The sequence below is a fragment of the Ochlerotatus camptorhynchus genome, unplaced genomic scaffold (assembly GCF_037179485.1).
Source record: "Ochlerotatus camptorhynchus isolate MF236.1 unplaced genomic scaffold, CSIRO-AGI_Acam_v1.1 ptg000314l, whole genome shotgun sequence".
Lineage (NCBI taxonomy): Eukaryota > Metazoa > Arthropoda > Insecta > Diptera > Culicidae > Ochlerotatus > Ochlerotatus camptorhynchus.
This window is the reverse complement of record NW_027040802.1, coordinates 1,788,802-1,809,721: the sequence shown is the minus strand read 5'-3', so window position 1 is coordinate 1,809,721 and position 20,920 is coordinate 1,788,802. Positions and strand designations below refer to the sequence as shown.

Here is a 20,920-nt window from a genome sequence, read left to right as displayed (position 1 = left end):
ATGTTGTAACCAGAAAAATTCTGTAAGAATTTAATTCTATTCCCAAGAAATAGAACACTCAACCATTAGGTTTAACCATGTTTAACTTTGTTTATTTTTCTTTTTCTTTCTCCCCGCCCTATTACCCGATGTCAGATCCCGTGTTGCCAGTATAATTTCAATACAATATAACAACCGGCACAATCGGCGCACTTGAGACACACCCCTTGTTATTTTGCCATAAACAGTCCCAAAACAGAATAGTTTACGGGTGGATTTGGACCTGTTTCGCACGACCAGAAGGTGTCCCAAATGCCTTGCCAAATTGATTCCCTTCGCAAGTGATGTAAATAGTTCATTTTAGTACACAAACACTTCTTCCTTCTGTGGCACCTTTGATTATCCACCACGGACAGCGCCTATACTGAGAATGTTGTGTGGAAATTCCACGACAATAGAGCTATTCCAGGAGACTGGAAATGGGCGAGGTACTTAGGTAGCTGGTTAGTCTCCTTGAGACAGCAGTCAGAACGCCTCCACCGCGCGATTTTTGACTGTTCAGGGGAGATCTGTCAGTTCTGAAGACGGAATAAAGTGATTCGAAAAGTTTCGATGATTACAACCAGCCACGGAAACGTACGATCAAATCATATTCAGCCTCAGCAACAGCCAAGAAAAACGAGTCGAATTTAGTCCTCAGCCCACGCACGTTTTGATAATTAAAGGAATACGGTGCGGATGGGGCGGACAGGAAATAACCAGGACAACACTTAACAATGAACAAGTTTTATTAACGATAAAGTTATCTTGGTATGACTGCTCTCTTCAGTGTCTTGATATGGAATAACGCTAGAAAATTGATTGGAGTGTTCAAGACAGCAATCCAACGCCTACTTTGTTAACACCCCCTCTCGTTTGGATACTCCTAGCTTCGTCCTTAATTCCTCGAATCGGCCAGCGTCCAAGGACTTGGTAAAGAAGTCAGCTAATTGGTTCTCACTTGCAATTGGTTCTATCAGCAGCTTACCAGCGGTGACAAGATTCCGAAGAAAATGATGTTTGATATCAATATGCTTCACTCTCTTGCTCTCCACGTTCTTAGCCATGCCGATGCACCCACGATTGTCTTCATATATGGCAACTGGCTCGATCTGCTTTTCACCCAAATCGCCTAGGACACCAATCAACCATATTGCTTCCGATGCTGCAGCGCTTAACGCCACATACTCTGCTTCACTTGATGAAGTGGCGACCGTCGTTTGTTTTTTACTAGACCAGGCAACAGTCGATCCAAACACCTGGAAGACAAATCCGCTCACTGACTTCCTGTCCTCGGTATCGGTAGCCCAGTCTGCATCCGCGAACCCAACTAGTGGTTTTGCTTGAACATCCCGGGTTAAAGTCAAGCAATGATCCATCGTCCCTCTCAGGTAACGCACTACTCGCTTGAGCGCGGTCCAGTGCTGTTGTCCGGGTTGAGCTTGGAATCTCCCCAGGTACCCGACAGGATAGCAAATGTCCGATCTCGTTGATACCATCACGTACATTAAACTTCCCAGTAGCTCACGATACGGTACTCCATTAGCCTCGGAAACTTGACGATAAAGCTGCAACCCTTTCTCCACCGGGGTCCTTGTAGGATTGCATTCCAACATGCCAAACTTCTGGAAGATTTTTTCTAGGCTTGCTTCTTGAGACAGCATCATCTTTCCGTCTTGTCGATTGTAGCGTATCTTCATGCCAAGGAAATGGCTAAGCTCTCCACAGTCGGTCATGGCGAACATCCGGGATAATTCGTTCTTCAATTTCAAAATTGTTGACAGCTTCGCTCCCGCTATGAGAAGGTCATCAACATATAGTACGACGAAAATGGCATCTTCCCCCCTCTCGTCGGTACGGGTGTACAGGCAATAATCGTGCTTGGAACGAATAAAACCTAACTTCAGCAGCGCTTGATTGAACTTCTCGTTCCAGCAGCGAGGGGACTGCTTCAAGCCATACAGACTCTTTTTCAATTTGCACAACGTGCCAGCTCTCGCCTTGACGCCGTTCGGAACCGCCATGAATATTTTCTCTTGCAGCTTTTTATGTTCGTATGGCAAGTATTAATTTCACTGGGAATGGAGGAGAAACTACCGGACCGTATAATGAAAATAGACTAGTTTGCTTTAAGCTCACGAGTCAACTGAACTCTTCCGTATATTTTGTTTATCTTTTTATGCTGCCAGCAGTGCTGCCAGTTGGGCGTAAACAAAACATCGCAGCGTCACTTGACAGCTTGACGCTGTGATAAATGCGCCGGTATGCCACAATTCTTCCCCTTTTAAACAGGCTATCAATTCAAAATTTGACCTTCGTCAACCACAATCAATTCAAAATACTCATATTAATAATCATAACAGAAGTCTTCAAGTTTCTTCTCCTTCTTATTTCTCTTCGACCTTCTGGGTTCCTCTGTCACTGTCACTTCCTGATGTTTCCTTTTTCTTCCCCCACTCGGGGCCTTCAACTCCTCACTACCGATGTCGTCTGCTCCACTGTCACTAACATCCACCCTCGTGGTACTGTCCGGCTCGCAGTTCGTAACTGTCCTAGGCGTTTTCACAGTGACAATAATATTCGGGTACTCCCAGACGACCTCTCGGTAAGGCCTAATTTGTGAACGATGCGCCATCGCGCCTACGCTTCCAATTTGTACCTGGAATACATTGTGAGAGTACTTTTTAATAAAGATTGCTTTTAACCATCTTGAATGAAGGGAAGGATTGTGGTTCTTATACCACACTTCATCTCCAGCCTTCAGTTTATCAATAGCATCCTGTGAATGCCTCGGGATTGTCCCGACCAACTCTTGTTGGATGATTTCATCCGCAGGCTGTGGTAAAGCTAGTTGCTTCTTGTAATGTTTTTTTGGGTTTACCAAGTCCAAAAGAGTCTTTGGCGTATATGAAAATATTCTTTCAGACGGAAAATGCCCGTCGCTAGTCAGGTTGTAATTTCTGAAGTTAAACAAAAAAAGGTTTATCTGATCCTCCATATCTAATAGTGCAATATTTGGTTCCAATAGGAATGTCTTAAGTACTTCCTTTACTGTTCTCACTAATCTCTCAGCTTGTCCATTGCTCGAAGGGTGGTAAGGGGGACTTTTCATTACCCTGACACCTTGCCTCTCAAGAAAACTTATAAAACCATGCGAATTGAAAGGAGGACCGTTGTCCGACACTAAAACATCAGGTAAACCGAAACGCGCAAAAAACGCCACTAGTTTTTTTAATACCCTATTACAATCTGTTCCTTGCTTCATCCACTCCACTTCAATCCACTTAGAAAAACTGTCAACTATCAACAGATAAGTACGATGCTCAAAAAAGAAGAAATCCACATGGATTCTACTGAAAGGCCTTGTTGTCGGTGTCCATTTTGACTTATCCTTCGTTTCCTTGTAAGCAGCCATGCCATTGCAGGCATCACAGCCTGTCACATATCTTTCAATGTCGCTATTGATGCCGAACCAATAGACCATGCGTCTCGCTAACTGTTTCATTTTCACTATACCAGCATGGTTGTTATGCAAAAGTACCAGTATTTGCCTTTGATGCACTTTCGGTATAATCACCCTATCTGCATAAAGTAGGCATCCATCCACTAATTCCAGGTCCTGCTGATTTGCGTAAACATCCGCAAAACGCTTGTCCACTCTATCAGGCCAACCATTGAGCATAAACCATTTAATTTTCTGCAAAAATTCGTCATCCTTAGTACTTTCTGCTATCATTTTCGAATCCATGGGTATATCCTTCCCAAAATTTATGCTTTTAATCGCAGCTGCATCCAAATCTTCAGGAACATTCTGCTGTAAGGGGAATCTTGAACAAAAGTCTGCATTTCCCAGCTTATTTGAAGGTCTATAAATGATGTTGAAATCATATATTGCTAAGTCCAAAATAAACCTCTGGAGTCTGGTAACATAAATCGAGTTTTTACCCGCCTTGCCAAAAATTCCAACCAATGGCTTATGATCTGTGTAAACCGTAAAAGGTTGCCCATAAAGATACTTATGAAACTTTTTGATGGTACATACTAGCGCTAACGCCTCCAAATGCAAAATAGGATATTTCTTTTGTGCCTGATTTAGTGAAAAAGATGTGAAACTTATTGGTTTCTCAATTTCATCCACCACGTGAGCTATTAACCCCCCTAGACCATAGCTTGACGCATCCGTGACAACCACTATTGGTTTCTTTGGGTCATAAAATTCTAAAAGGTTTGCCTTCAACAATGACGCTTTACCGTCCTCAAATGCCCTTTGGCAGTTGTCATCCCAGATGTACTTCACGTTGCTCTTCAATAAATTGTATAAATGGTATAGTTTAGATGATAAATGTGGAATGAATTTATGATAATAATTAATTAAACCCAGGAAAGATTTTAATTCAGATTCATTTCCCGGCGCCTTTGCTTTTTCAATGGTGGAAATTTTGTCTGGACAGGGCATCAGCCCCCTCTCACTTATGATGTGCCCCAGATATGTGAGTTCTGTCACAAAAAACTTGCATTTTTCAAAATTTACCTTAATGTTAGCTTTTGCTAACCTCTCCAAAACCATTATAAGCTTGCTCTTGCATTCCTCCAGTGTTTTTCCTGCAATCAAGACATCATCTAGGTAGCATGACACATTTGCAATCCCTTCCAACACTTTATCCATTACCTGCTGAAAAATAGACGCACTGGAAGACGCACCTTGCGGTAATCTATTGTAAGTATACAAGCCTTTCATAGTATTAATCACCACAAACTTTTTGGATCTTTCTGTCAGTTCTAATTGAGTATAAGCACCTTCCAAATCAAGTGCACAGAAAAAATTGCATCCCGCCAAATTCGCAAAAATGTCTTGTGCTGTTGGTAACGGATAAGTGTTCGGTACGATAGACTTATTAATCGATACTTTGCAATCAATAACCAGTCGTATATCATTATTTTTCTTCATCACAATAATAATGGGTGATGCCCAATCACTGGTATCTATAGGTGTAATGACCCTTTCTTTTTCTAATTTGTCCAGATATTCATCCACCCTGTCCCTTAATCTATATGGCACCTCATAAGCCTTTTTAAAAATGGGTGCCTCATCCCTGAGCACTAATTCTGCTTTAAAACCCTTAATTGGTTTACAGAAATCTTTCTCAAACACATTAAAGAAACGTTTCCTTAAATCTGTCACACCATTACCACCATACTCCTGATTTAAATTGTTGATTATCAACGATTCAGTGAAGAAATTCCTCCAATTGGGATAAAAAACATCAAGCCAAGTTCGACCCAATAACGGAAAAAAATCGTTTTCACAGTCCAGCACTAACAAAGGCATAGACTTCTTCTTTCCATTGAATTCTACCTCGACCATTGCTTCCCCCATGATTTTCAGTTTAGCTCCGTTTACAACAATAAGCTGTTTCCCATATCCACTCAAAGGATTGTCAAATTTAGCCAAATATCTCCTCCTACTAATAACAGAAACGGAAGAACCACAATCTACTTCCATTTCCAGGTCTTTACCTTCCACATTCACTTGTACTAAACAAGGATTACTTATTTTATTAATGGACGAAACCAACAAGCATTGTAAATCACCTGAATCGCTTTCCTCTTCCTCCGACTCGTCCGTGCGCATAAGTTCGAGCAGCTCTGTGATGTGCCTATCCGCTGAAGGTCCCGGCCTATATGAATCGACCAGATTCACCGCATCTCTGTGAAGGTTTTTCAGTTTGAAACACTTTTTCTTGATGTGACCTTTCATACCACAAAAATGGCATATCGTCTCTGAATAATCCGGCCGATGCCCCTGCTTGAACCTTTGCCCATATCTGAATTCACCGGAACTCGTTGTAGGATTTCTCCCTCCGTTCCTTTGCGGCGTCGTATGGTAAGGCGTGTAACCCAAACGGCTTCTTACCGGCCCCCTGCTGTTGCCTGCCTCCTGGTGCGCTAACTCGTATGTCCTTTCCCATTTCCTTTGCGCGTATCCCTTGCCAATGGCTCCTACCAAACCCTCATTTTTAAGACCATCCGCCGTTCCGGCATTTGCCTTAGCCACCTCCCACGTGGCTATTAACTTTTCAGCATTTGCTAAGGATAATTTTTCCTCGCTTAACAGCCTTTGTCTAAGGCTTTTGTCCTTTATCCCTGCTATAATGCGATCCAGTATGGCGACATTTTTAAAATTTTCAAAGCCGCAAAATTCGGCCTGCAATTTAAGGGACAAAACGAAATCTTCCGTGGTCTCGTCTGGATTTTGGACCCTGGTGCTAAATTTATACCTTTGTACTAAATCAGGATCTATTTTATCTAGACGACTTTTGAGTTTGGCAACCAAATCGTCAAAAGCCGCCTGTTCAAAATTTCCCGCCGGATAAAGAAGCTTGATTTCTTCGAACATGACTGGCCCGCTCAACGTAACGAAATAGGCCATCCTGTCTTCATCCTTCACTTTGTTTACCCGGAAGAAATATTTCAAACGAGTAAACCAATCGTTGAAGGAGGTTCCACGACGATATGGTTCAATCGTAAAGGCCACGTTAGAAGAACTCATTTTTCTTTTTCTTTTTTTTATATGTAAGGAAAGTTTTTAAAAGCACACTATTCGTTCCCCAATAAAATGGCTAAAAAGAAAATGACTGCAGTCAGCACAATATGGTCATTACCCAATACCAGAAAGGAAAGGAGAAAAAATGGAACCTAATTGAAAGGTACTTCCAACAAAGGATAAAGAAACAAAAGGTTTTCCACTCACCGACCGAAAACAAAATGTCTTTGCCGACCTTCAGCCGACCTTTTCAAACAAGCGCCGGATATCCTGGCACCGGAGTAGAGTCACCGGCTATGCAGTTCTTTGCCTACGCTGAGAATCCTCTTCCGCCTTGGAGAAGTGTGTTATCACTGGCCCCGTAAGGGAAACTCACCCTCCGTTCCGGCAAGTCTCGTGATATGGTCACTCCGGATGGATTTAGCGGCCACTATCCAGTTTTAATTTACCTGCCGAACGGTTCTTTTGCCTCCGCTAAAACCCGAAAAATACCGGCGGCTTTTACCTCGGCTAAACTAGTCCCTCCTGGGAAAGAAAATATCTCTCCGCTTGATGACCACTATGCCTCCGTATGCACCCGCCGCTGTTGTACACACTCGATGCTGCTGGCGTACTTTTTTTTTTTTTTTTTTTTGCACGAATAGCACTGCGGTTTCACTTTTCACCAAATCGCACGCGAAAACAAAAAGGTGAAGGGAATCGTTTCCTACCCGTCGCCACTTTTATGTTCGTATGGCAAGTATTAATTTCACTGGGAATGGAGGAGAAACTACCGGACCGTATAATGAAAATAGACTAGTTTGCTTTAAGCTCACGAGTCAACTGAACTCTTCCGTATATTTTGTTTATCTTTTTATGCTGCCAGCAGTGCTGCCAGTTGGGCGTAAACAAAACATCGCAGCGTCACTTGACAGCTTGACGCTGTGATAAATGCGCCGGTATGCCACACAGCTCACCGTGAAGAAACGCCGTCTTCACATCCATTTGGTGGAAATGGAACCCTTTTTGAACACCTACAGCCAGCACAATACGGATTGTCATCAGCTTCGCCACAGGTGCGTAGGTTTCGTTGTAGTCCAAACCGGCTTTCTGCAAGAAACCTTTGACGACCAACCTTGCTTTATAGCGCACAGGGTTTCCTTCTTCATCCTCTTTCGTGCGGAAGATCCACTTTGACTGCAGCGGTTTGACGCCGGTTGGGCATGGCACCAATTCCCATATCTTGTTGGCCTCCAGGGATTTCAGTTCTTCATCGATTGCATCCAGCCCCAGTTTTTGGTCATTCCGCGCGTTGATTTCATCGTACGAATCCGGGAAATCTGGGAATTTTGAAATTTTTCCAGCAGACGTTGCTCTGAACCCAGTTAGAAAGTCAAGAAACTTACCTGGGAGCCTGCGCTCCCGTTCACCACGCCTAGTGTTTGACTCTGAACAGTCTTCACCTCTTGATTGTGAAGGGAGCGCCCCAGGTTTTTCAAGTTGCTCCTCAGGTTGTTCGTCTAGTTCAACCTCATCCTCGTCATCACTTAGCACAGGCATCGCGTCTTCGAACTCAACTTGCTGGTCATCTGGCTGCTCTTCCAATTCAGCTTGCTGGTCATCTTCAACGGCCGGATACAGCATTGGAATCACCAACGGTACCCTCGAATCTTGACTGTCTTCAAAAGCGTACGGCAATGAATGTGAATTTGATGTCACGGGCTACGAGGATTTTTCTTGACGTTCTATCCCAAAGGCGGTATCCGTTGGGAGCATAGCCCACCATCACCGCCTCGCGACTCTTGTTGTCCAGCTTTTTCCGGAGTTGACCTGGCACCCATGCAAATGCTTTGCATCCGAAAATCCTCAATTTCGATAGATCAGGTTTCACACCGGTCCAATACTCAGCAGGCGTACGGTTGTCCGATAGAGCAGCAGTAGGGCAACGATTTAATATATACGTACCGGTAAGCACTGCTTCCGACCACATGTACTTGGGCATATTCGAGTCGATCAGCATTGTCCTTACCTTTTCAATTAGCGTTCGATTGAACCTCTCGGCAACTCCGTTCTGTTGCGGAGAATATGCTACGGTTGGCTGGATTTGAATCCCCTTTCGCTTGTAGAATGCTTCTTGTTCCTTAGAGCCGTACTCACGCCCTTGATCCACGGTTAGCTTGCTGATTCGTTTTTCGAACTGGGCGGTCACCATCGCTTCGTATTCTTGAAAACGACCAAAAACCTCGGACTTCTTCTTCATCACATAGATACACGCAAAGTGACTATAATCGTCGATGAATGAAACAAAATACTTCGATCCATCCCAGGCCGGAGGATTGATTGGTCCACACACGTCCGAGTGAATCCGCTCTAGTAGACGACTAGCTCTTTCACGAGTTCCGTCGAAGGGTTCTCTGCATTGCTTACCGAGCACGCAAGTGTCACAGAACCCGATAGCATTGACCTTCGGACCAAATCCTTCCGCCACACTATACCGGGCCAACGTGTTCATCGTGGTCTGACTGGCGTGACCCAAACGACGATGCCAGAGTTTTCCAGCGTCCGATGCGCATAGATTTGCGGTAGCTCCTGACACGTCCAAGTTTAAATCCAATTCGTACAAATTACCTCGTAGATGCGCTACTCCAATTACTGAGTCATTCTTTTTCATCATCGCTTGATGCTTTCCACCACGGCTTGTGAATAGTACGTCGATTCCCGCTTGGGACATCTTCTTCACGGATAGCAGGTTTCCTCTCAGCTCGGGCACGAAAATCACATTTTTCATTTCAAACTTCACACCTTCTCTTGATAGTCCAGTAACTTCACCTTCGTAGTTTCCGATAATTGAAACACCATATTTGGCTACATCGATCACGAACGGTTGTTTGAGTTTCCTCACCGACTGCATGCATTCCAAAGTGTTCACCAGATGGTCGCTGCATCCAGAATCCACAACGAAAACTGACCTCTTATGTTCCGTCTTCGTCGGCATCTTGTTCACCATGAATGAAACTGATTGGCTGTTAACGGCCGCATTCACCTTACCTTCTGGCTTCTTAACATAGCAATCTTTTTGCATATGTCCCACCTTTCCGCAACGATGGCATTTTCCGGTAAACTTTTTGGTCTTCTTATTTCGTCCTCCGACAAACGCTGCACTCCTATCTTCACAAGAATCTTCCATCCGATCAGACCGCTTGGATTCCTCCGCCAACAATCGTTGCTTCACGGTTTCCAACGTCAGGTCCTTTTCGTTTATATTCTCTAAAGCTGTTACCAGCGGTCTTGAGCTGCCGTACGATGTCGTCGAACTGCTGGAAATGATGCCCTCCTTCATCCGAAGTCTTGCCAGTTGCTTCCGTAACAGAGTCTGACTTGCCACAGACTTCTTCGCGAAGGTGTCTTCGAGTGCCTTCCACATATCGCGAGCCGTCTCCTTGTCCCGTACTATGCCAAGACATTCATCGGAAAGGAATCCGACCAGTAGTGACTTCGCTTTCCGATCTGTCTGCATAAACTTCGCTCTTCCAGCATCCGTTGCACCAGGAACTTGCCCCGTAAGCGCTTCTGAAACTTCCGCCGCATCCAGGTAGAGTTGAACGCGAAAACGCCAGTTCTCAAAGTTCGATCCGTTTAGCTGCGGAATTCCAGAGCCTTCCTTCGTAGACGAGCCCATAACCTAAAGGAATACGGTGCGGATGGGGCGGACAGGAAATAACCAGGACAACACTTAACAATGAACAAGTTTTATTAACGATAAAGTTATCTTGGTATGACTGCTCTCTTCAGTGTCTTGATATGGAATAACGCTAGAAAATTGATTGGATTGTTCAAGACAGCAATCCAACGCCTACTTTGTTAACAATAATAAATCCAGGGGCCATTCGAGAAGCGATCCTGGGACCTGGAAACCGAACGGAATTTAGATACCGAAAGTTCAGAATCGCAATCATACTCGCCTGAAGTTGCAGGCCAAAAGACCCCGATTTTTGTTGTTGTTTTGCTTGACAGCAGCATTTCGGTTTCGCACCTCCATATGTTGCTGTGATGCGAAGAGTGAGAAAGCGAATGACACTGATCTTGCTAGCTGAGCAATGTGAGTTACTCGAGGTGTCCCTTCGCTTCGATCTATATACTAGGCTCTATGGGGTGATTACACTTATGCTATTTCACTAGCGCTATTGAACCAGCTGCTAGCAAAACAGCTCACCAGCATAATGTAAGCAGGGCATCAGCGTCTATCAGCAAGAGATTTCAGGAGCAACTGAACTTCGTGCTAGTTGGCCAGCATATTCGCACAGATTTAAACACCACATTAGTGACAACCTGCGACGAGAAGTCAATTCGTATGACGAAGTAAATCCAGTGACGTTCCTATGTGTTTGTACGAAATTGAAACCCGTAGCATCCGTAGGTCAAATTTCCAATCAAGCAGCAGTCTTGTATTTTTAATCAAATAAAAACAATATGTCAAAACTCCAACGGTACATTTGGAGTGGTAAATACATTTAGCCAATAAAGTCATTTAAGTTTTACTTTTTTTCTTCTTCTTTCCAGACCGCCGGCATCCTGGGCAACTTTGCCGTCAACATCATGTCGCTGCTGTACTTTCTGCAGGTGTTCATCGACGATACGCACACTTCGGCTGCCTTGTGGACCGTTTCGCTCATATCGCCGACGGGTTTTGCCCTGGCCATGGACAAGATCCTGGTGCTGGACATCTCCGGCCAAGGCGTCACGCTGGACAATCTGTGGACCGGTCCGGGGATCCCGATCGGCGGATCGATTCTGATGCTGGTGGTAGACATCCTGCTGTACGCCGGATTGGCATTCTACTTTGACTGCGTCATACCGTCGGACCATGGGACGAAGCAGCGGCCGTGTTTCTGCCTGAGTCGACATTACTGGTGCAAGAAGAAAGTGCCAAAGGTGCCGCTGTTGAACGGGGAATCGGCGAATTCTTTCAACAATCTGGACGAACAGGCGAGGGACGTGGAGCCGGTGTCGCGGGAAATGCGAGGCAAGGAAGCCATTAGGATAGTCGATCTGTACAAGACGTTCCATTCGTGTCGGAAACCGGCGGTGAATGCGGTTAACGGGATCAACTTGACGATCTACGAGGGACAGATTACGGCGATTCTGGGACATAACGGAGCCGGGAAGAGTACGCTGTTCAATATTCTGACGGGGTTGACGTCGCCTACATCGGGGACAGTGTACATCTTTGGGTATGATATCCGGGATCCGAACGATATGACGATGATCCGGAGGATGACGGGCGTGTGCCCACAGCATGACATACTGTTCGAGACACTAACTCCGAAGGAGCATCTGTACTTTTTCGCGGCGGTGCGTGGAATCGCCCCGAACTTGGTGGACAGTGAGGTGAAGAAGACGCTGAGGGATATCGATCTGTTTGATTCGGCAGAGACGAGGGTGAAGTACTTGAGTGGAGGGCAAAAGCGGAAACTTTCGGTGGGCATTGCGATCATTGGGGATCCGAAGATTATCATTCTGGATGAGCCGACGGCGGGCGTAGATCCGTACTCGAGGAGGCATATGTGGTCGATATTGCAGAATCGGAAACATGGCAAAGTGATCCTGCTGACGACGCACTTCATGGACGAGGCGGATATATTGGCGGAGAGGAAGGCGGTCGTTTCGAGAGGCAGGTTGAGGTGTTGTGGATCGTCGTTGTTCTTGAAGAACAAGTTTGGAATTGGGTACCACTTGACGTTGGTGCTGGATTCGAATTCGTGCGAGGTGGCGATTACAAAGTTGGTGAATGAGCATGTGGCCAAAGCGGAAAAGGCAAGACGCCATGGGCGAGAGCTGAGCTATATTCTACCGCACGATGCGGTAAACTCGTTCGTATCGTTGTTTGACGATATAGAGCAGGAGATCAAGACGAAACAAATGAATCTGGGTATTTGTTCATACGGAGTGTCGATGACGACTTTGGAGGAGGTTTTCCTGCATTTGGAGACCCAGAGGGAGGAAGAGCAGAAGGTGGAAACAGAGGATGACGACGAGCAGGACAGTGGCTATGCGGTGGACAGCTTGAGTCGAAAAGTCATGAAGAACCGAGCATTGCCGAGGAGTCTGTCGCTGCAGGAACGGAGCAATAGCTATCAATCGTTGAAGAATGATACGAAGAATTTGCTGGAGGAACAGAATCTTGATAATAAGATTTCGCTGCCGGACAATGGACTGGATTTCGATACAATCATACCGATCAATGGACTGACGAACGACGTTGAGGTTGTACAGAGTGAGAAGCATTCGGCGGGGGTGTCTCCGAGCATGAAGACGCAGCGCAAACGGCAGCACAGTAGATCGCGCAATGGAGTTAGCAAGAGCACCAAGAGCGTCTACGAGGATGCCGCCAATAATTCGTCGTCGGTTGTGAAGCTAAACAGTCAAAACAAGACCAACTGGATGGACTTGGAGGACATCGTGCTGAAGCCGTCTTGTATGAACACCATTGTAGCGCTGCTGAAGCTTAGAATTACAATACTCTTTCGTGACATTCAGCGTCTCTATCTGTTAATCATATTACCCCTAGCGTTTACGGCATTAGGTTTATACTTGAACTCGATCCAGGTGATTTCGCCGGTGATGCGTTCAATACTCCTAGATAATACAACGTACGGTAGCAATATTACCAAGATAGCAGTACATGATAATACCAATAGACTGTTTTCGCAACATAACCTCTACCATCATCTTCTGCAGCAGCAGCAGCAATCATCTCCCTCGCCTCTGCTGCTCCATCAGAAGCACCATCAACACCTGCACAACGCTCAGCAGCAATCCAAAGAAGCATCATATCTCTACCATCATTTCATTGCCGAACTGAAGCAATCGTCGAACGTCACCGAAGACTACAACGGCAACTTCTCGTTACTACTGGACATTGCACCCCACATGGCCGCGTTCAACATCAATTCAATATCATCGACGAATGTGTCAATAACTACCTTGTACAATGATACCACTCAGCATAGTCTACCAATAATATTAAACCTAATTAGCAATAGCCTGATGCGAATATTTGTCGAACTAAACCAGCAGTCCATCTACCGGCACCAAAGAATCAACTACGTCGACGAACGTGTCGCTGAAGATCCGTTCGATTCGACCTCCTCAATCACCCCTCCCTCGACGGCCTCGCCGGAGTCGATCCTCAACATCGAACTTCGCTCTCATCCGTTCCAGCAGACGACCCAACCGCAGGAGTTCAACATCGGTACCTTCTCGTCGGCGCTGTTTGTCGGAATGATCTTCGTCCTCATTCCGGTCTCGCTCGCCGTCGATATGGTGTACGATCGGGAGATGAAGGCCCGCAACCAACTGCGCGTCAACGGGCTCTCCTCGGCTCTCTACCTGTCGGCGTACTTTATCGTCCTGTCCGTGCTGATGGTGCTGATTTGTGCTGCCCTGCTTGGGCTGGTGTTTCTGTTCGATATCCCGTCCTTCCGGCAGGTAGGGGTCGGTCAACTGGGAGTTTTAGAAACTAAGCATAACAACTTGTTCTGTATTTTTAGCCCCCGGCGCTGATCACCCTCGGATTGCTGGTGTTCCTGTACTCACCGGCTGGGATCCTCTGTTCGACGTGCTTTTCCTACTTCTTCGATCGGACTGACTCGGCGCAGTCTATTCTACCGAATATTCTAACCTTCGTCGGATTGATTCCTTTTATATTGGTAGTGTTTTTAGATATGCTAGGAATTGGTGAGTATTGCAATATATAGCATTGCGGAGTTATTCTAACCATCCAACTTTCTTCGCAGAGGTAAAAGCAGCGTTTGCCTTACACTTTGTGTTTTCGCTGATCAACCCGATGTACATCCCGTATGCCACGGTGTACTTCGTCGATCGGGTTTACATCGCATGCCAGCTGAGCTCCGCCTGCGCAGAACTTTCGATGGCTCACTACATGACCGAGGAGATGATCGTCATGGCCTGCGGTTGTCTGCTACATATCCCCATTTGGGCATTCTGCCTGCGAGTGTCGGACGTAATGAAGAGCGGTGGCCGCGTACGAGACCTGTTCCATCGCACTGCGGTAATTAGGGGGGATTACTAAGGCTAGTGGGTTCGTAATTGGTGATGCCTATGGTTGTTAATTTCAGAGCGAAGAGGACGTGATGGCCGAGGATCAATGCATCGGCGAGCATGAGGATGAAGACGTTCGGAACGAACGGTCCAAGGTATTCCGGTTGACCACTCAGGATCAAACCGGGCAGACCCAACCAGTGGTCGTGGTGAAGGTTAGTTGAACTGAATTACTCCAGGACCGTTCGCTCAATTTAATCATGGATTTATCATTGCAGAGCTTACGAAAGGAATTCTCACAGGAATCGCTCTGTGGGAACTGTTGCTGCTGCGCAGACGACGAACCTCCCCGCAAAAAAGTATCCGTGCGCAGTTTATCGTTTACAGTGGATGCTGGTGAAGTGCTGGGTCTGCTGGGTCACAACGGGGCGGGCAAGACGACCACCATGAAAATTATGACGGGCGAAACGGTACCCACGAGGGGGACAGTTCGCGTTGCCGGCCACAGCATAACCATCAACCAGGACGACGCGTTCAAAACGCTGGGCTACTGTCCGCAGCACGACGCACTCTGGAAGAACATTACCGTCCGGGAACACCTGGAACTGTACGCTCGCATTCGTGGGGTATCGAGAAAGGACATGAACCGGCTGATTACCACCTATCTCAAGGGACTGCACATAAGCGAGCATGCCAACAAGCAAACGCAACACTGTTCCGGCGGAACCCGTAGGAAACTTAGCTACGCTATGGCGATGGTTGGTTCACCGAAGGTGGTCCTGCTGGACGAACCATCCACCGGGATGGATCCTAAATCGAAGCGATTCCTGTGGGACACCATCCTGGCCAGCTTCCACGGAAAGCGTTGCGCCATGCTGACGACCCACTCGATGGAGGAAGCGGATGCTCTTTGTTCACGTGTCGCAATCATGGTCAAGGGGGAATTGAGGTATTGATGCTCCATGACGCTCCAACTGGGCAAACACCTACATAATTCTTTCTGATTTGATTTCCCACAGATGCCTCGGTTCGACGCAGCACCTGAAGAACCTGTACGGTGCGGGGTACACACTCGAGATCAAGCTGAAGCATATCGAAAGTGTGTACAGCGAGACGCCGATCGAGAGCCAACCCAGCAGCAGCCAGGAGCAGTTGCAGCTCGATCAGAGCAGCGTGGACCACATCGGGCCGGTGCCGGTCATCAGCAACTGCATCGACAACCGATCGATGGCGTTGCGCAACTTTGTGACTGATCTGTTCCCTAGTGCCACCCTGGAGGAGAGCTTCGCCGATCGGTTGGTGTACTCGGTGCCCCAGCAGGCAGTCAGCTCGCTGGCCGAGTGCTTCTCGCGGCTAGAGAAAGGTAGGTGAAATTCATTACGGAACTTTGCAGAACTAGTGCGCGCAGGGTTCTATTGTCACCGGGACGTGACTGCGATGCAAATAGCTTAAAAGCAGACATTTAATCTCGACCGTCTCGAATGTGGAAGATACTTAGCAAAAGTGTTGTTTATGGGCAAATAATTCACATTTGTGTTTCTATTCGGTCAAACTAAATGTTTCAAATTTCCAGTTTAAAAATAAGTAACGATTAGACTTGTGTGCCGATTTTTTTTTAAATATTCTATGTATCAACTAGAATTTACATTTTGTAATGTGCGCGATCTCCAAAGCTTTTCAAAGTCTCTGATATTTTAAATTTCATTTGCTGGATCTAACAAAAAATAATCCAAGCTTGAAGAAATTTTCACGATTCTTCAACGAAGATCCCAGATTAAGGTTCATGGGCTTGAAGAAAATATTTATGATTCTGGAATTTCTAAGGAGTATTATTGAGACCTCCATTAGCTCAGTCGATAAAGACGCAGCTACACAACCAGACTAACGGGTGTTCAATAAAAAATGAGAATTTTTCAGTCATATAGCTAGTAAAAAAAAATTTCATTGAATTAAGAATTTTTTATTGAAAACATAATGTTTATTCTTCAAAAAACGTCAATGAATATTGGAGAAGGGGCCCCTGGTCAGCAGTACGACGCAACTTAGTCGCGATGCTCTCACAAGAGCGCTGGACGGCACTGAAATTATTCTCATTTTTTATTGAACACCCGTTATGCTGGAGATGACTGGGTTTGATTCCCGGTCCGGTCTAGGAATTTTCCGGATTGGAAAATTTCTCGACTTTCCTGGGCATAGATTATATGGTTGTTACTTGCCACACAATTATGCTAATGCAAAAATGGTACACGCATCGAAAGCTCTTAATTAAAAACTGTGGAAGTGCATCTCTGGGACGATTTTCCAGCTGATCTATCTACAGTTTCACTGCCGTTCTACGCATATCTGTCTCATGTTACTTTTGGACGTTTTTCACCTTTGTTCGTAAAACAGTACTGTAAGATGCGATTGAATAAATACTTCCGATACACCCTGTGTTGTGTTCTACTCACTGCACTACTCACTCAATGACGTTTGCTTGTAGTTGTGACATCGTGTCTACAAAACAGCATTGCGGTCTTGCATCGCTCTCTTTCTCTGTTAGTTCCTCTAGCTGTTCACATCGAAGAAGGTGAGTTAATAATCAACTACATAAAATGGTCCTTCGAACCGGATCGTAAATCGGATCCTAAAGTGTTGTGGAAACAAATCAAATTCAATTCAGTGTTTGGAGTAAGAAGTCTGGAGTGTAGGAAGTGGATAATTCAAATGAGAACAGGACGGAAAAGAAGCATTTGTATGTCGGATATCTCAACCGCAAAATTCAAAATGGCGTTGTCGAAGATATGCAACATTTTTATTAGAACGACACGAGGGTCGTCAAATATTTATTTACGCTTAAATACGAGTGACACACGGATCAATAAATTCCAATAGGAATTGAGAATGCTAACACGAGCGTTAGCATTTAGAACAATGCAAGGATTGTTCAAATTTGGATTGATACGTTTGAGGATCAGTGACACGCGGGTCACAAAATTCCAATAAGAATATACGTGAAAATTATGCTAATACAAACAGTGTAAACAAAGCTAACGCGTGGGATAGTATTTTTGTAAATGGGTAAATAATTTGAAGGCGCCTGGGCCGTGAAATATAATTACCACTTGTTGATTGTAAAATGGAGGTAAAAATAAAACCCAAATTGATAATATCATGTTTACTTCGGCAGGCTAAATCATGTCAACCGACGAAGAGGAAATTTATCCGTCGGCTAACCAACCGATCCTAGTAGTTCAATCAGAACAGGAACGCTATGCTATGCAACGAGATCATGCAGTCGCGCGAATCAACGCAACAATTGAAAATATTGCTGTATTTAAGAACGATGTCTATTCATTGGAAACAAGGAGAGAAATGTTGAAGGAATGCTACAAGAACTTTGACCAAGCGCAAAGTTGGCTGGAGCAATGGATCCCGGAAGAATTCACTAAGCGAGATACGATTGACATGCAGTACGTAGGTGGCCTTGCACTGTTTGAAAAAACCATAGCAAGCAAGAAAGTGGCAACGTCGGAAACTCTGGGTAGAGACAATGTGCGCCTTCCGTCAGTTGATTTGCCAATTTTCAACGGAGGCAGTGAAAATTGGCTTGAATGGTACGATAAGTACAATGCATTGATCCACAGTCGCTCCTCTCTGGCAGTCATCCAGAAGTTCGAGTACCTGAAACTATCGCTTAGAGGAACGGCTCTGGCAATCATCGACTCACTGCCAACAACAGAGTCAAACTACGCTATCGCATATGACCTTCTAACCAAACGGTACAACAATCCGAAGTTACTGGTACAGAAGCATACACGAGATCTATTCGAATTGAAAACTGTGGAGGAGGAGTCTGCAAGTGCTCTACGAAATCTTTTCGATTCAGCCAGAAAACATCTACGATGCCTGCAAATATTAGAACAACCGGTGGAGTCCTGGAATGCCGTCCTTATTCATCTAATGGCCAACAAACTGGATGCAACAACCAGGAGAGAATGGGAATCCTCAGCGTCTGGAACCGAGCCTCCTTCATATGAAAAACTGGAACAATTTGTGTTGGACAGGTGTCAGATGTTGGATTCAATGCCAAAAAAACGTAAAACGACAGTGGAACAGTTATCCCAACAGAAAAAGTACAGAACAGAAGTCCGAACCCTGACTGTCAGAGCTGATCAGGTGCAACGGTGTATTGCCTGTGGGGATGAACACTACGTTGGAAAATGTCATCGATTCGAGCAAAAATCATTGGAGGAAAAAGTGAAGCTGATTAAACGATTCTCGTTATGCTTCAACTGTTTGAAGTCGAATCACACGGCTGACAAGTGCCGCAACAGAGGTTGCTTTAAATGTGGAGGGAAGCATCACACGTCCATCCAACGCGAGAAACCAAAGTATCAGCGAACAAACGATCAGGAAACCCGTCGTTACGAGAGCCGTGAGTAAAGCGAAATCTTTTTGATAAACATGTAATTGCTAATAAACTGTTACTTTGAATCTTTAATAAAATTTCACAGAACATCAAAGGTTGTCTGATCATTGGTCGAGCAAATCACTACTTCCAACAGCTTCAGTGGTAGTTACATCTAGTGACAGAGCACCGATCCCATGTCGAGTCCTATTAGATACTGGTTCGCAATCTAACATAGCAAGCTCAGAGTTGATTCAACACAGTGGTGCTCTAGTAACTAATGCTACGGTAAAGGTAGTAGGATTCGGGAATCGTGTACAACGGATCGAGAAACAGGCATATATAACCATTAAAGCAAGGGTATCGGATTATCAGAAAACTATTTCGGTATTGATAACAGACTCTATTACTGGCCCATTACCACAAGAGGATGAAGATATCAGTGAATGGGATCTATCTGAAACTAATTTAGCAGATGCAGAGTTCCATTTAAGTCGACCGGTGGACTTACTGTTAGGAGCAGAAGTAATGCTTGACATTATACGCGACGGGAACAAGAAACTAGCGCATCATTTGCCGTCTATTCAGAACAGTGCACTAGGATGGCTTGTAGGAGGAGATGTAACACGAATGAGAGTAAATGGAGAGGTTACTCAATTCATAAATGGAAACACTACTAGTCTACACGTACGAAGATGGTCAGAAGAGGAAACGCTTTGTGAACAGCTGTTTGTTGAAACCACTGAACGTGATACAAACGGGCGCTTTGTTGTAAGACTACCTTTGCAGCAAAACGCTCATGAGCTAGGCGAATCCAAAAGCACGGCGATGAAAAGACTGTTCCAATTGGAAAAAAGATTTCAACGAGACCCACTACTTCAAGAGGAGTATGTATCATTCATGAAGAATTACTTGGACTTGGGAACTTCGAACGTATCGAAGTTTTATTTCCCGCATCATCCAGTTATAAGGCCCGAAAGTAGCACAACAAAACTGAGAACCGTTGAATACCGTTCAGCTGAAACTTCAAGCGGTATTTCATTGAATGACGTATTAATGACAGGACCGTCGATCCAACAAGATATTTTTTATATTCTTATAAGATTTCGTTGGCCCCGGTATGTATTCACAGCAGACATCAAAAAAATGTTCAGGTAGATTATTGTCAACCAAAAGGATCGTTTACTACAGTTGATACTATGGCGTTTCTCAGCTAACGACACTGTTGGTACATATCGCTTAAACACGGTAACGGTGTTTAAAGGAGTTGGCGAAGCTGTTCAAGCAGCAATACCCTGAAGCCTGTGAGGTCCTTGAAAACGATTTTTATATGTATGATGTGTTGTGATATGCGCAGTACAGAGAAAGGAAAAATAACGTGTAGTACGGTTGACTAACTAACTCGGAATGAAACTTTATTTCTGCTTGTTGTGGTATACAGCAATGAGTGTATTTGTGTATGTGAAAGGAAGAGTGTCAAGAGAATATATATAGCACTGATATAAAAACGATCCTGTCTTTGTTGTGATTGAAATGACAAGAGTCTAACACTCCTCCTCAACGAAGACGGTATCGGTAATGGACCTGATGCCGATCGCGTTCCTGTGTCTCTCTAACTTGATCCGCTCCAAGGGCTTAGTCATCATGTCCGCTTCCATTTCGGATGTTGGAATGTACTTCAGATCGATGACTTCACGTTGCTGCAGATCCTTAGCGAATGCGTGTTTCGTATCGATATGTTTCGATCGCTTCCCAATGCGGTCTGACTCCACCAGCTTGATGCAAGACTGGTTGTCTTCCCACACAGAGATGGGCAGAAGCTGCTCCTCGTTGATGTCCTTTGAAAGCTTCAGATGCCACAGAAGTTCCTGGCATCCCTCCGCCAAGGCGATGAATTCCGCTTCTGTCGACGACATCGCAACGCAAGA

At 45.1% G+C, this 20,920-nt stretch overlaps 1 protein-coding gene across 1 annotated transcript in view; it reads left to right on the top strand.

Annotated features, from left to right (window-relative positions):
* The window catches only part of LOC135707555 (cholesterol transporter ABCA5-like), a 59,953-nt gene that overhangs the window by 11,586 nt on the left and 27,447 nt on the right, over nt 1-20,920 (top strand). Inside the window, exons 6-11 of the mRNA XM_065229396.1 lie at nt 11,102-14,029; nt 14,092-14,278; nt 14,338-14,612; nt 14,680-14,817; nt 14,881-15,551; nt 15,622-15,965. Coding sequence (XP_065085468.1) covers nt 11,102-14,029; nt 14,092-14,278; nt 14,338-14,612; nt 14,680-14,817; nt 14,881-15,551; nt 15,622-15,965 — 4,543 coding nt within the window. The remainder of the gene's footprint in view (nt 1-11,101; nt 14,030-14,091; nt 14,279-14,337; nt 14,613-14,679; nt 14,818-14,880; nt 15,552-15,621; nt 15,966-20,920) is intronic.